This window comes from Strix uralensis, chromosome 2, assembly GCF_047716275.1.
Source record: "Strix uralensis isolate ZFMK-TIS-50842 chromosome 2, bStrUra1, whole genome shotgun sequence".
Lineage (NCBI taxonomy): Eukaryota > Metazoa > Chordata > Aves > Strigiformes > Strigidae > Strix > Strix uralensis.
In genome coordinates this window covers 115,441,495-115,453,760 of record NC_133973.1, presented here as the reverse complement: position 1 = coordinate 115,453,760, position 12,266 = coordinate 115,441,495, and the positions used below count along the sequence as shown (strand labels likewise).

The following is a 12,266-nucleotide window of genomic DNA, read 5'->3' as shown; positions in this document are numbered from 1 at the left end:
TACGTCTTCAGATTTGCGTGCATTTGCAGCCAGCTGGCTTGGAACACAGGCAGTGTGAGCAGCGTTCTGTATGAAACTGCACTTTTATATAAAAGGCAAAAGCTTTACTCGGGGGTTCACCTCTACTTGGGAGGAGAGAATCTTGGGGGGGGTGGGGGGGGGGTGCAGACGGGACAGGACTGGGAGCATTTGCAGCCCATGCCTGTAAGTACCATAATGCTTTACCTAGTAAACATAGTCATGGAGCAAAGACTTTGAAGAAAGCTTTCACAAAATACTCCCTTACTTTTGGCAGTGGAGTTTGGTCTGACGGCCACAGAACTCTAAACAGTGAAAAAAGCTGCTCTCTGCAACAGGATCTATTGCACCATGGTTTTGATCCTGAGTTTTGCATATGTGTATATATGGGGAAGAAATAATAAATTACATCTCATTGTCATTGAAGTCTAAATATTAAAAACTGTACAGTTACTCCTTTATTGAGCTTTTTTTAATTAGATTTCAGCCTGTACACTAACATACTCGTGTTTCAAGTTGCATTACCACTTCTTTCCTTTCTGAGAGTCTTCAAATATTTTGTATTTTTGTATCTTTGGCTTCTCCATTCATTCAGATACTACCTGTCAGGCTGAAATCTTATTTCTACATGGGTATAAAACATGTACATGGGTACAGAGCTACTTTCTTTGACCCATAGCAAGTGATACCGAATATGTTTTGCTGTACAACAGAAAATGAAGGAAAGCGTGGTCTGTGGGGATTTGAAAGGCTTTTTCTTTCACACAGAGTGATGTCCACCAATTTGTTGGCCGTTGGCTCAGAGTTTTACTAGTTTGCATGCAGGCCTGAGCATGCTGCATCCAACTTTGTGTGACTGCTTTTTACCACTGTTAAATCAGTTGAGTTGGGAGGTTAGCTTTTTTGGTATTATTATGCTGAGGTGCTATGAGGAGGCAGGTAAGACTCAACACCTGGTCAGTAGCAGCCTACCACTTTTGCTTATTTAAAAAAAAAAACCTGAGGTAGGAGGGGGGAAGCATGATTCTAATGCTAATTAATCCAGTTACAAAGGGGTGGGTGGAATCACTGTCTTCTGCTCCATGTTATGATGAATGGTCATGTCCTGGGTGAATTCTGGTTTACAAAACACCAGCTAGTTCTGCAGGATGTTTCAGTCCTTACTTAGGACCCTGAGGAGAGTAATAGTGTAGCACTGGCTGCCTTTGGGACAGTCCCAGTATCATCTTTCTTCCAGTGTCTCGTAGAACTGACACCTGAATGCCAGGTGATGACACTGCTTTACCTTTTCTCTTTGATGACGCATGTTCATGGTGTGAAAAATTGTAATCCTTTTAATGCACTGTAAATCTGTTAACTTGAATGTGTTCTTCCATGTACTTTTGCTGTGGAAGGAATGCAAAGGAAAGCTGTACTTTTTAGACTCAAATATGTGAAAGGAAACTAGCCAAAATAATAAACACTGTTGGATTTCCAGTCTTCAGACAAGCCAGCACCATTGTTGAACTCTTCTGTTACAGCATTGAGCGTTTTGACTGCTGACAAAAGATACCTTTGGGGCAAGGTATTCAATGTGTCAATGCATGCCTTATGCAGAATGTGAAAATCAATTATAATTAATTCAGATGGTGTCTCATCTCTGCTAGAGATGTTATAAATTGATGTGGCCAGATGATGTTTCATGTAATTACTGTAGAATTTGGGTAGAGGTATTCTTGCAATTATTTGTGAAATACTGATCTCCAGAAGTGTCTCACAATGCTTGCAAATTTATTTTGTGAGTAATCAAATATACAGATCTGTGAAGATGACCTGTAGAAGTGCTAGAAAGAGGCACTTATGTTAATTGATATTAAAACCTCTTGAGAGGGGGGATTTGGTGAGTCAGCACCATGACTAAGTTTCTTTTCAACTAGTTCTGTGTTTGGAGGGAGCTTTAGGAGGAAAGACTATGTGATTCCTTTAGTGGTTTTAAAATTCATATTTAGGTTGCCCTAAAGCAATCTAAATATTGGGAAGCACCTCATGTTTTTAAATGACTGTCTTATAGTACCAAAATCAGCTCTTAAGTTGAAAGACACATGCTTGTAACTTCTGATAGTTTGGGTTTTTTGTGTTTGTTTCTGTATTGTTAAAAATCTAATTTAAAAAATGGTAACATAGAAAACACTAGAGAAATACTACTTTGATTAACGTGATGCAGTAAGTTTTAGAATAGTGTGTTCCAATATTGCTTTACCATCTCACTGTTTTTACTGACAGGAGATTGACAACCTGTCTTTCACTTGTGTTAGAGTAGCAAGTGTTTAAAAAGAAAATAAAAATAGAATTCAATATTGAAAGAAGTATTTTCTCACAAATCAACTTTATGACTTACATTGCCTCCTGAAAGATAACTGACAAGCACCTGTCTGCTTGACTACTTTAGGGGTGATGTGCTTAATCTTAGAATGCGGCAGTCCTCCCTCAGCAGGCTGATTTCAATACATTAACATAAACTAACATCCATTAAAATTTATTGATGCTTTGAGCTCTGAATACTGGTGGCTGAAGAGTGTAATACTTGCTTTATTTAGCTGAAGGTCTTGGAGTAACCTCTTCATTTGCAGCAACTAAATCAAATGAGGATTATAATTGAATCTCAGCTAGCTGCTGGGAAGCACTTAGAGAACACTTTTAGTGTGAAGGTGGTTGAACACCGGCATGGGTTGCCCAGAGGTGCTGTGGAGCCTCCATCCTTGAAAGTATTCTATACCCAACTGAATGCAGTCCTGGGCAACTTGCTCTGTCTGACTGTGCTTCAAGCAGGGAGTTGGACTTGATCCTTTTCAACTTCAACTATTCTGTGGTTGTGTGACTTCGGTTTTGGAGGAGGAGGAGATAGGAGCAGGTAGGCAGAACACCTTGCCTATCCACTTCCCACGTATGTACAAAGCAGAGCTTTGTACCAAAATATCTTGACACTTTAGATTAGTTACTCCGTTTAGTGAAGAAATCTGTTACTGATAAAGTCTTCCACTCAAAGCATGGCAATCAAATTAATTTTTTTTCATTTGTAGTTCACAAACAGTACTTTCAGATATTACTGTGGTGGTGGTGTTCTCTTCCCCCCCCACCCCTCCAAGTAAACCATCTAAGAAAGGGGAAGATCCTGTTGACTTCCTACGAGTGGCTTCTTTTTACTTCAAGTTACGGTCTCCAGATGTTCACAGGATGGGATCTTGACTGACATTTTCATTATGTCTGTACTTTTTTTTTGTAAGATATTAAGATTGGTTATTATAGGACCCAACTTAAAATGTCAGCAATTGCTGCTCTTTTGGAATTCATTGTCATTTAGGTGGTTAATACATATTCCATATTGTGCCAACCATTATACAAGGTTTCACTTTCTCATCTCAATTTCTGCTCTTCAGACTCATCCCGATACAGGTCATAACAAGATGAGTTTAATTCAGAAGTAGGGTTTTAAAATTTATTTTTGTTTTAAAAAGCATGGTTAAATGCAGGAGGCAGGATTTTGCTTTTTGCACAGTGAACTGATGGAGTGTCGATGTTCTGAGGGGTGTTGGCTGCAGAAACAGTGGAGGGAGAGATCTTAATTGAAGCAACAGTATCTGGGTAGGAGGATCTGAGAGACAAGTAGGTGAGGTATTATCTGAGTGAGCAGGAGCTGTGAATTTGGGTGGAATCTGAAATTTGTAGGGGAGATTCTGGGGCAGGAGAAGTGTTAAATTGGGGATTCTGATCCAGAGTGGTTGAGAGGTTCATACTGGGACAGATGGAGAGTCAAACTGGATGAGGATGCCTAGTACTTTGGGAGGTCTAGGAAGGGAACAGACGTGCACAAGGATTTGTGGACCAAGAGGGGATTGAGTTTATCATGTGGCACTCCTGTCTGCTATAGCACTTCTAGGGTAGTGCCCAAGGCTGCAGATTTGAGCTGGACTATCCATTCTCATAGTGATTGAGAAAATATGGCAGCTGAAAAGGTTGTAGGCTCCTCTTTTGTGCTATATCAAGTCCAGACTGGCCATGGGTAAATGTGGTCAGTGCTGTCTTACTCTCAAATGGCTCCAGTGACAGCAAGGTGTATACAGTGAGCATTTGTAGAGGTGAGTGGGCTGCCTTGCATGAGGATCCTGGTTTTTATCTGTTTCACTTTGCCTTCATTTTGATGTTGGCTTGTGCTCATGCTTATAATTAAATCTTAATGATCATGCATTGCGAGATTTTAGATTTCAGAATTTACTTCAGAAGTTTTTATGGACAGCAGTAACTTTGGACCTTTATTTTCATCAGAGGCATGTTTTAATGATCAGTTGTGTGTCACCTGGCAGTAGTTCAGCCACATAAGGATTAAAATTTGAAAGTCTCCCTGTTTAAGTAGAAGGCTAACCAGGACATCCAGGAAAACAGGCTTCAGGCAGCATTTTTGACATATTTTGACATTTTTGTACAAATCTGTTGTCCAAAATTTTGCTGAATGACAAACTACCCTGTTATGATACCACAGCTACTCTGTTTTATTCTAACTTCATGATACTGAAGCCATTTGTCTTGTTTTGTAAGCCTTTAGCAAAGGGATTTCCCTGTCTATCTTCTTACACAGGCAAACATGCTGAAGACATATTTGGTGAATTGTTTAATGAGGCCAACAGCTTCTACATCAGAGCAAATTCCCTTCAAGACAGAATTGATCGCCTTGCTGTCAAAGTTACCCAGCTGGATTCAACAGTAGAAGAGGGTAGGTAATTGTATGGAAGTGTTGAACCAGAAGTGATGTTGACAAGACTACAGTATTTAACTACACAACAATCTCTTGTCTTTTCAAAGTAATCCTGAACTGGTATTTCATCTTGTTTTCTCAGTAAGGCAAGCTGGGAAAAATCATGTTAGCAGAGCAAAAAAAAAAAATATTCTTGAGTATTATAAGAAGCCCCTGTAGAAATAGAGGCATTGAGCTGCCTTTTTCACAGGGAAAACCTCTAGTTTGTGAGTGTAATTAATCAGAAATAAATAAATCTAGACCTTACTGTAAATAAGTCAGAATATTGGAAAAATTTTGGGACAGTAGATCTACATTTATTTCAGGGTAGTGTCTGTTCTGCAGTCATCTTATAATACTCTTTACAGAGCTAAATGAGGCCCTGTGTGTTTGCATCAACTAGGTGAAATTCTCTAGGACGTTCTAGTCACTAGAAAGAGCTTTCCTTTAAAATACATCCTCACTTGCTTACGTGTTTGGTCATTCACTTCATAAATACACAGTAAAACTAAAGGATTTAAGTAACATCATTACACTGTTGGAAAGCACTTATATGTGTAAAACATGTTTCTCTGTCTAACTCTAAAATCTGTAACATGCATGTTTGCTTCCATGTTCAGTTACATGTCTGACCAGCCACTGCATGTACTCCCTGTTTAGGTGATTGCTCATGTTTAGTAAAATGTTGCTACATCAGGACAATAGTGTACTATATATTCAGTAGTAGTTAATGCTACTTGTGATCTATTTAATAGTACTATTTATATGGTCTACATATTATATTTAATATTTATATTTGTGTAGTTTATATATTATATTTAATATTATTAATGCCAATATTAAATGTTACTGTTGATATTAATAGTGTGATATTTACCCTTCCATTTTTAGCTTGTTACTGTCTGAAAATTATTATAAGTCTTTTTTTACTGGTTTTGGAACATGTTAACTGGTAGAGTACCACAGTTGATACTAGCACCTTTCTGTTGCTGTCTTAAAGGTCAAGAGCTATATGGGAACATAAAGTAAGCTATTCTGGGGTCACTATTCAGCATAGTTTTTGAGGCATGTTGTGGTGGTAATATGAGCAACTAGAAGATACTCATATGCTTAGCTTGCTCTGTGCTGAGGTGGATGATGTCAGTCTTCATGACATTCAAGTCCAACATTTTTGGAAATGCAGTCCTCATCAGAGGCTGGTTTTGCTTTTGTTGTTTTTTTAATGTCTCATTTGTATTATGCAGTACCTCCTGGCTAGTTTTCAGAGTTTGAAGAGTAATTAAAAGCAGCCTATTGGAAGGAGAAACTGGTGTATGGACTGAGAATTTAATCAGTTTTTATTTTAAATTGACATCAGTTATTACTCTTGTACTGCTAATAGTCTTTCACATTAATAAGCTATAGATACAAGCCGCTGTCATTTTAGTGTCAGTAGGAAATTTTATTAGCTATTTCACTGTAGAAGTCTTTATAATAATTCATTCTACCGTCACTAATACTAAATATATTTGTGTGTAGCTTAGGCATTTAAGTAAAATATCAAGTGCTAGGTTGATTTTAAAAAAACCTTTAGATTTAATTGCATCAGTGATTTCTTACTAATATATAGCGTATATATGAAAAAATTTATATATCTATAATTAATACTGCAGTTGAAAAAAGTTTTAAAATAATTAAGGTTTCATTTTCAAAATCATTTAAATAACTTGCATTAAAAAGCCCCAGAGAAATGGGGGTTTTGCTCTTTTGAATGTCTTCCTTCAAAAATGTAACAGTTCAGATGTATATATCTGAAAAAACTGCATGAAATACCTTACTAGTTTACTTATAGTCAGGTTTAAATAGGAAGTAGTTTCTCAAAAATGATGTTTTGATACTTCAGGTGATGTGGTTGGGGGAATGATGATTTGGAATGAAATACTCTGTTTCTAATTTTTTGCTATTTTAAAAGCTACGGAAGAATCTAAGTGGTCTTGGAGTGAGAGACAAGACCTCAGCACAGGTAACAAAAACAGTTGCATAGAGAAGTCTGAGTGGGATTTGGTTCCCATCATGACAAAGGACAACAGTGCACCTTACAGGGTGTGTGTTAAATTTCATGCCTTTCTGGTTTTGCAGGTCATCAATATATTAAACTTTTGTCCGGTACTGTTCAGTTACCATGTGAAATTCTCAGTTTGTTCTTGAGACTTGATAAATTAGATGAATGGACAAGAAATATTAGATGGAATGTCAATGGGAATAAAAAGAAAACAAGTCAGTGCATTTTGTTTGCACTACTCATATAGCTTATAGTGTTGTAAAACAATTGAAGAAATGGTTAGTGTCATTGTAGAGAAGCCAGTGAAAACTTCAGCACTCTGTTCAACTGCAGTCAAAAAACAGTATTTCAGGTTGCCTAAGAATGGAAGATAACGTGGAGAGCTTACTACCCCTTTTAAATTGTGATTGGCACTATCCTCATCTTCTTAGCAATGGTCACTCCATCTCAGGAAAATTTATTTTAAGAATGAAAGGAAGTCTTCCTAAAAGTGACAGGAACAATTAAAAGCAACTTAAAGCTTTCATTTAAAAAGAAAGAATGAAAAGGCTAGTATTGTTTTCCCCAGAGTTGTGTACATGAAAAGATAAAATGGAAGTATGTTACTGGACTGTATAAAGAAGGTAAGTTTTTTTGCTCTATAGAGAGATGAGGAAAACTTAAGATCAGGTGATGTTCAATTACATGGAAAGATTTTGGAGCTCAAAGATGGTAAAAGATGTGGAGCTCTCACAGGAGATTGTGGAGGCCATAATTTAATTAAACTTAGAATGGGGTTGAACGTATATGGATACCACATGTAATTATAAAGCATGCTATGTCAGAGGAATACCAGACCTTGTGTTTCAGGCTTGAAGCCAGTCTTTCTGCTATTGGAAGTCCAGGTTAAACCTCATAAGAAGCGGGGATCATTTGGCATCTGCATGTGACAGGATTCTTGCATCATGTTCCAAGACACAGTCCACAGTGCCATTATTTTAAGTGAGGTTCTGGACCAAGTGGGAATTAAATCTGATTTATTATGGTAATTCTTATATGCCTTTGTGCTTAAATATGCTGATTATCCACTAAAGAAAAACCTTTCAGTTTTCCTTCTATATTTTGCTGAAAATACTTTAAATAGCTAGTGTAAAATGGACGTTTTATCCACTTATGTTAATTTCAGACCTGTGATAAATATTTTTTGTTTCTAACAGTATCGTTACAGGATATCAATATGAAGAAAGCATTCAAGAGCTCAACAATTCAAGATCAGCAGGTAGTTTCAAAGAACAGCATTCCTAACCCAGTGGCTGATATTTATAATCAGAGTGACAAACCACCACCTCTGAATATTCTTTCACCTTATAGGTATGGAAATATTGTTTGTGTTCTTGTACTTTGCCCTTTATCTCCTAGTTGTATGCAAAGAATAATTACAGCAGAAGGGAAAAGCTGTATTGGTTATTGATATTTGTTTTTTCAGGGACTTCCCTGTTCATGGAAATAAAAATTGCTATTACCACACGTAAAATAATGAGTTGTACCTCACAAAAATCATCGTATTTCAGCATAAGTGTTATATGGCAGCACAGAATCAGAGAGCAAGGGCTATTGATTATTTAAAAAGTAAAAAGAAAATTAATATACTAAACTGCTTTCTTAGGTTCATTAATCCAGAAAGATGGATTTGTTGCTTTTGCCTTCCCTCTGTTCTCCCTCTTCCCTCCAACATATACTTTTCCTGGTTACTTACTGGTGAATAAAATAGCAACAAGCAGGACTTTGTTTCCTGTTTTCATTTCCTGTTTCCTTTAAGTTTATTGTTGCTCATGAAATGAGTATAATTTGTTGGTCTGAAGGGTTGTGGACTTGTTTTTACTGTGTCCTTCAACTTTTGAGAGGTACTAGATTGTGAAGTATCTGCGTAAAGCAGACGCTCAATCTGCAGTAAATTTGAATTTTTTTAGGAATGACATAGCAGAGCATTTGCAGTGTATTTCATTTTTAAGAGCTTTTACTTGGAAGGTAAAATAGTTAGATTTGTAGCTGAAGGACGTGGGTTTTGCTGCTGCTACAGACAATGGTAGCATTTGTTTATAGACATCCAGTTCCTAAGAGTTGTTATCGATCAGCTGTTCTGCACAGCTATGTCCTAATACATACCTGGATGACAGTGTCAGGGACCTTTTTCTTGTTATTCCTGTTTTATTAGGGATCCTTCAGTGAAATTTACTTAAACTACATTTCTTGTAATGTCTTTTACATCTGCTGAATTTAAATTATTTGTATTTGCCTTGGACAAAGCTTAAATGAACTTCAAATTGTAGTTTGACCACAGCTGGAGAGGTGGAAGAGTGGCCCAGTACCCCCTTCAGTAGGTTAGACGTTTGTAGTGAGGAGATCTAGTGCACAAAAAGTAAGGGGTTTACGGCCGTATGACCGGGCAGTGCACAAGGTCTGCTCTCTGTACCCTGTTCTAGTGGTTGTAAGGTTTCCATGTGCTGGATCTCCATTGCTCTTGATCTTGCTGGTAGAAATTAGTACTCACCTGCTATCAAAATTTGCCCAGGAAGAAATTAGGGCCCACAGCCTAAAGGGAGTCTGAAAGATGCCAGTTTAGCAAGCTAGACTGGGATCACCGTCATATACTGTTTGGACCATGCCAGCTGCCCTGCCATGTTGACTCCCCCTACACCTATTGCTTTCCAGGAGTTTAGGATATTAGAAGGTTCCCTATTTCCATGCCATGGGGTCAAACTGGGATTTGATAGCATACCTTTTTTTTGTGGCTTCTTAGTCTGGGTGTCCCTGGCTTCTGCTGCTAATTGGAGCTGGCAAGCCCAGATCAGCTCTGTCTTGAATCCTCCTAGAATAGTCTGGTAGGATTCAGCCTTTCAGTTGCCACCACTTTCCTAGCCCTTCCCCTAGTTAGGAGAGTCCCACTGAGAACAGTGACTGTCTTGTGCTTCCTTTTGTAAGGGTGAAGGTCTCAGACCTACATTGTTCCTAAATTCAGATCTTAAGACCTGCCTGGATTGAGCCAAATACTCCTTTTTTACAGTTCTTTTGAGACAGCTGAGTTCCATTCTTAAACTCCTCTGTCCCCTACACATCCTATCTTGGCACTGATCTTCTTGCAGCACCCATGAATGTCACTCTGGTGAGCGGCTGATGCAGGAGCCAAACCAGCTCCTGCTGAGCCATAGCCTGGGAGTGTGCCTCCCAAAAGGCTGTGGATTCCACTGCTTTACCCTGACATTCTTGGCATGAATCAAGGCAATTTTAAGTTGTAACTACCAAAAGTGGCATTTAATGCACTTGGCATGCTGTCATCCTATAATGCAAAAAAGATGAAGCTTGAATCATCATCAAAGGTGAGTTTTGTTGGCTTGAAAAATACTAAATTGTATTTCCTTAGCTTTTCTTCTACTGTATTTCCAGGGATGATAAGAAAGATGGATTGAAATTCTATACTGATCCTTCCTATTTTTTTGATCTTTGGAAAGAAAAAATGTTACAAGATACTGAAGATAAGCGAAAAGAAAAGAGGAGACAAAAGGTAAAAGCAGAAACATGATAGCAAATGTATTACAATTTTGTGTATGGTTGTCCAGGCATAAAAATTGCTTGGTCAAACTTAGTTTGTGTGCATGGAAAGACTATTCCTTTTGACACATGGCTGTAGATTCAGTTGGTTCAGTTTTTATAGCTCATACTGTCTATTCTAAGAAGTTGGCGAATTGAATTTTAGCAGTACTGTAGTTATCTTCCACGATACTTTCTTTAATCCTTTGCCAGTATCTGCTTATTAGTACTCAGTAAAATGGTCCTGTTGTGCTTTGGAAAAAGACACTGTGATTTAGGGGAAGGAAAAAAAAAAGGAATTTGAATTATGGTTTCCTTTATTTTCATACTTCTTTATCCAGCAGCGTCAACTCCTGTAGCAAAACATGAGCTTATCCAGAAATAAATGTTTTGTTGTGTTTTTTAATTCCTTGATAGTAACCCTTCACTTTTCTACACCTGTTACAAGTTAGTAAGATGATCATACACAGCAAAATTGTTCTGTGGTTCAGCAGTGAGAGGATTAATTTAGAAGTAATATTCTTGGCTTATTCTAAGTTAAAAACAAACAAAAAAGGCTTTTTTTATAGAAAAGTGTCTTCAGTCCTCATGGGGATATCTTCAGCAGTTTGATCCAAGATGTGAATTCTGATGCCATCAAGATTTTCTTAATGGATTTTAATTTTGAATGAATAAATTAGTTGCTATTTCGGCAGCTTCTTGGCAGTCAGTTTTCTTATCACATCTGAGGGCTGTAAGATTTTTGAAGATAATTCTGAAAAAAAAGTGAAGGAAAGTTTGAAGCAATGACTGCCTGTCTTATCTGGCAGAAGGTGTCCTTTTAGATAGGTTCAGTGAGAGAAGGGATTTAAAATAAAAGGAATCCAAACAAGATGCACAGACTGCTCAGAGGAAATAGAAGGAAGCTAACTTAGTTTGCAGTACACATACGCACATAGATACATATACACATGTGTATGAACACATATGCATATATATCATATAAATTAGCATACCTATACATGTATATATAAGCAGGTATAATATATCAGCATATACACACATGTATTATACACGTGTATGTACATGTCTAATACATGAATATACATGCTAATGTGTATTTGTATATGCATCATGTGTATAATGTGCTGATATGTATGGTTCCTGCTTAGAAATCAAATTGTAGGGCATGACTGGAAAGTTTTACTATTATGTTTTTATAAAATTCTGGTAAATCCTTGTTGCTGTTGCTAGACAAAACTTTCTGACTACAACGTTTTTAAACAAGACATGAAGAGTTGGTTTAACTAAAATGTTTTGTGAATTCATGATTTTAAAAGTTCTGGAAGAAATAAATCAGATCTTCCTGTTAGAAGTACGAGTCAAATGATTTATTTTTTGACAGGTATCTCAGTATTGAAATATTAAATAGAGTTGAAAAAGCCAGGTAAACATTTTCAGTAGAAGTTACTGTCTAAAGCAAAGTATTGGAAAATATTTGCTTGGTTATTTCTACAATTGTATACAAATGTATATGGAAGGTTATAATCTCACTATATTCTCTGTATGATAAGTCACAGAGCTCATTAAAAGACTGGAAATAAAGGAGCTTTCATTCTCTAGTTGCTTTTTAAAATTTCATTCAGTATTTCTTTATGAAAAAATATATAGGGATAATTGCACACTTAGGATTTTTTCCTCCCACTTTTTTCCTTTCAAATTTAAATCTTTTCACTAAGGGATAGAAAGAAACTGTCAACTGCGATTTTTTTCATTCTGATTTAATATTAAAAAGGAAAAAATAAAAAAGCTTTTAAAAAATTATCAGACTATCACTTGAAAATTTTTTGATAGCTTTAGAGATTTTTACAAAATCACTTTATATATAAACTT

At 36.8% G+C, this 12,266-nt stretch overlaps 1 protein-coding gene across 7 annotated transcripts in view; it reads left to right on the top strand.

Annotated features, from left to right (window-relative positions):
- The window catches only part of WASF3 (WASP family member 3), a 74,155-nt gene that overhangs the window by 49,310 nt on the left and 12,579 nt on the right, over positions 1-12,266 (top strand). For all 7 annotated transcript variants that reach the window (XM_074859934.1, XM_074859937.1, XM_074859931.1 and 4 more), the window contains 3 exons: positions 4,631-4,765; positions 8,024-8,177; positions 10,251-10,368. In XM_074859934.1, the coding sequence (XP_074716035.1) occupies positions 4,631-4,765; positions 8,024-8,177; positions 10,251-10,368 (407 nt within the window). The remainder of the gene's footprint in view (positions 1-4,630; positions 4,766-8,023; positions 8,178-10,250; positions 10,369-12,266) is intronic.